Raw genomic sequence first — 3,808 nt, forward strand, 5'->3', positions numbered from 1 at the left:
GTGTGTGTGTGTGTGTGTGTGTGTGTGTGTGTGTCACTGTGGTCATTATAGTCATTGTGTACCACTGTCTTTAGTCTTTAGTGTTTATTATTTAAAACAACTTTAATAATTTTTGGAAGAATAATGTAAAATGCTGTCAAATGTAATACTATACTAAGATCTGTTAATGCATCTGTTTTGTTAGGTAATTCTATTAATAATTTATCTAATCTATTATTGATTTTATTATGAATTATATTATAATTATTAGTATATTATTATGAATTAATATATTGTTATAAATATGTTTAATAATATTTAATAGTATTACAGTAAATTATATTTAAATATTGCTATATTTTATATTTTATAAAAATGGATTCAACTTTTTTTTATTTGTTTTATAAAATCAATTGTAATTATTTCACAATATAATCTAATGAAAATATATGTCGAATTTTTATTGTCATGTCTGTCTCTTATCTGGGCTGTCCTTGTGTTGTCAGAAAAACGGCAGTGATGACGGTGAGTTCGTGTATCACACCGGAAAGCAGAATTACCTGGACTTCGGACGCATTTACACCTGGAAGGGAGAGAAGTAAAGATTCCGATTCTCCTGAATATCATATTTTCACGAGGCAGAGCTAGAGATGATTGATGGTTGCTGTGCTTTGTGTCTCAGGATGCTGTCCATCTGGAAAAGCAACCAGAGTAACATGATCAACGGCAGCGACGGCAGCGGCTTCCACCCGTTCCTGAGCAAAGAAGAGCGGCTCAACGTCTTCACCCCTGACCTCTGCAGGTACAGTCAACAAGATCTGTAACGTACAGTGTCAGGTTATCAGACAACTTGATCAGCAATGCAATCAGTGAGCAATTCAGATTAATGCAATAATGCAACAATATTAGTCAATCATAGCAGTGCTGTGGCAGCATTAGTTCTTGTGCTAACTCTGATTTGTGAAAGAGCTCATGTCGATCCAACTGAATTTCATAAAAACCTTTGTACAGGATGACCTTGCATCTGGACAATAGAGCATGAAGCTGAACAGGGCCGTTTCTAGCCAATTTGACGCCCTAGGCGAAATCCCTATTATATATATATAATTCTTTTCAGACACCAGTTGCTTGTCACATTCAAATTGGTTGTCATAGTAACGACACTAATTTGTGGAGATTCAGTGCATTGAGTTCCACAAATCTGAATGCATTATTTGTAAATTGACTGTTAAGATTAACATTTTGCACAAAACAGAACATGCTGTAATATAATGGAAAATGCATCTGTTCAAGCTTTTCCATGGGAACTTTCTGAAAGTCAGCACATGTGGATGCCAGTGTCTCCTCTGCTGCTTATAATAATTAATATTTCATACATTTATTTATATTATTACATTATATTTAAATATTTTTAGAATTTATATTTGATTATAAAATGTATATTCCAATATTTATTGAAATTAAATATATTTTAATTTTTTATATTTTAATTATTTTATAATATAGAATAGAATAGAATAGAATATATGACTTGAGTACACAATGATGGGTTTTATATGAATTTTGATCCACATATTATTCATGTTATATATAATACGATACATTTATTTTCATTCCAAACTTTCATTTTTTTTATTTCAGTTTTAATTTTACTTTCATTTTTTTTAATGTGCTTTCATCATTTTTGTTGGTATTTGTTCTCTTTTAATATTCCTATTTAGGTTAAATATATTTTTTATTTCAGTTTTAATTTTAGTTCATTTTTTTTTATTTCCAATTTGTAATTTTAGTGCTTCAACATAAATTTACTTAAGTTATTTCTATTTTTCGTTTATTATTCATTTGTTTTGTCCATTTAATCATTATATTTTGTTTCATTTCAGCTGTTAACAAAAATATTTTAATCGTTTTGGTTTTAGTTAACAATAACTCTTAAAAATAAAATCTTATTTAGACACAATCAGTTCTTTGAGCTTCTAGATTTTAATGTTCAAACAGTCCTTCTATATTTAACATAGTTTATGTTTGTTTTTCATTCCTGGATAAACGCAGTTTAGAATTGAACACACTATAATACACCAGTTGCTTCTTTATAGAATATTTCTACAAGAGACATATGAAGTATTATAATTATTGTTGACATATGTAACCCCTCACCCCTGGGTCCTCTCCGCCACACCTCGCTCTCGCTCTGAGTGGGTCTCGAACTCGGGTCTCCGGAATGGGAGGCGGACGCACTAACAAGGAGGCTAAAGACTGCAGCCTCTAGTGCGCCTCTTGAGATCAGGGGAGTGAGGTTTTACCTGCACAGCACTTACTCGCTGGCCTCCGTTACACTCATCCCCCTAGACCTCACTCCCATCCGGGTCACGGCACCAATGTAACCCCTCTCCCCCAGGTCCTCTCCACCACACCTCGTTCTCGCTCCGAGTGGGTCTCCGGCATGGGAGGCGGACGCACTAACAAGGAGGCTAAAGACTGCAGCCTCTAGCCTCAGTCGCTTGTGCGTCTCTTGAGATCAGGGGAGTGAGGTCTTACCTGCACAGCACTTACTCGCTGGCCTCCGTTACACATATATTCATACAATAATGACATGGTCTTAGTTAAAATGTCTTTTTAAGATGCGTGTGGCTGTTAGAACAAGAAGTAGTTGCTGATAATGTGGATGTTTTTAGCCACAGTAGTGATTTACTGTAACTGTTGGTGGAGCTGAAGATGTTGAGTCTGGAGTTCTCTGTATAAAGCACCGTGTGTGGAAATGCAGAAGCTATGAGTCAGTAGATTTGTATTCATCTGCTCGACCTTTCCTTGTCAGACTCTGTTCCGTGTCTGTGTGTGTTTTCTTCCCCCACGTGCTCCGTGTTATGTTTATGCCCTTATTTGGTCTTCCTGTTCCTGTCCTGATTGTGTTTCCAGGTGTTCCCCATTTAGTTCTATTGATCCCAGGTGTGTTCCATTAGCTCCCTTATTATTTAAGCCGTGTGTGTTTCCATTCTCTCTTGTCTGGAACTGTACGTCTTACCCTCCTGCTACGTGTGTGTGGTCCTGCCTGTTCCATGTACTTCTCTATTTGGTTAAATAAAGACTGTTGATCGCTCATCTCCTCCACAGTAGCAGCGACCGTGACACTCCTCCACTGAGGTCAAATCAGCATCAAATTGAGCCAAAGGTCCGAACCTCCTGAATTCCTGCGTGACATTAGCGTTCGCCGCAGACTCCCACTCAGTGTGGGAACAGAACTTTACTCCAGTTCTCTGTAATATCATTACAGGAATGTACTGCGGGATGGGGTTTTACAATATGCAGTTTTGAGCAAGAGGATAAATTGCTATGGAGCTCTCGGCTGGACACTTTACACATAGAAATCAAGGAGTTTATCTTTTTTATTACTTTTCATTTAACTTATACATTTCACAAATATTCAATGTAGTATCAATTTATTTTTTTTAAATCAAATTTCAAAATTTATTTTTAGTTCATTTAAAGTAATGCAGTTAAGACTTTAACTGTGATACAGTAATGCATTGCAGGTACGATTTTTTTCAAGTTTATGACCGGTTTCTTTATTTATTTTTTTATTAATAATTTAATAAAATGTATAGGCTTAATTGTGTAATTTTATGTAATGCATTATTTATTTAATATTTCAGTTTTATTTTTTATTCAGAGTACTGTTGTTAACATTTTAGTTTCCCCTCTGTGATCTTTTTTTAAAGGTACTTCTAACTTTATAAAATTAATTTGTAGGTATGTCATGTTATATATATATATATATATATATATATATATATACAGTGGGTACGGAAAGTATTCAGACCCCCTTCAATTT

The 3,808-nt window shown here is 34.7% G+C and overlaps 1 protein-coding gene across 1 annotated transcript in view; it reads left to right on the forward strand.

Annotated features, from left to right (window-relative positions):
• The window catches only part of LOC107669280 (lysosome membrane protein 2-like), a 37,136-nt gene that overhangs the window by 21,717 nt on the left and 11,611 nt on the right, over nt 1-3,808 (forward strand). The window contains exons 5-6 of the mRNA XM_016461457.1: nt 486-577; nt 662-781. Of these exons, the coding sequence (XP_016316943.1) occupies nt 486-577; nt 662-781 (212 nt within the window). The remainder of the gene's footprint in view (nt 1-485; nt 578-661; nt 782-3,808) is intronic.

The sequence above is a fragment of the Sinocyclocheilus anshuiensis genome, unplaced genomic scaffold (genome assembly GCF_001515605.1).
Source record: "Sinocyclocheilus anshuiensis isolate Anshui unplaced genomic scaffold, SAMN03320099.WGS_v1.1 scaffold320, whole genome shotgun sequence".
NCBI lineage: Eukaryota > Metazoa > Chordata > Actinopteri > Cypriniformes > Cyprinidae > Sinocyclocheilus > Sinocyclocheilus anshuiensis.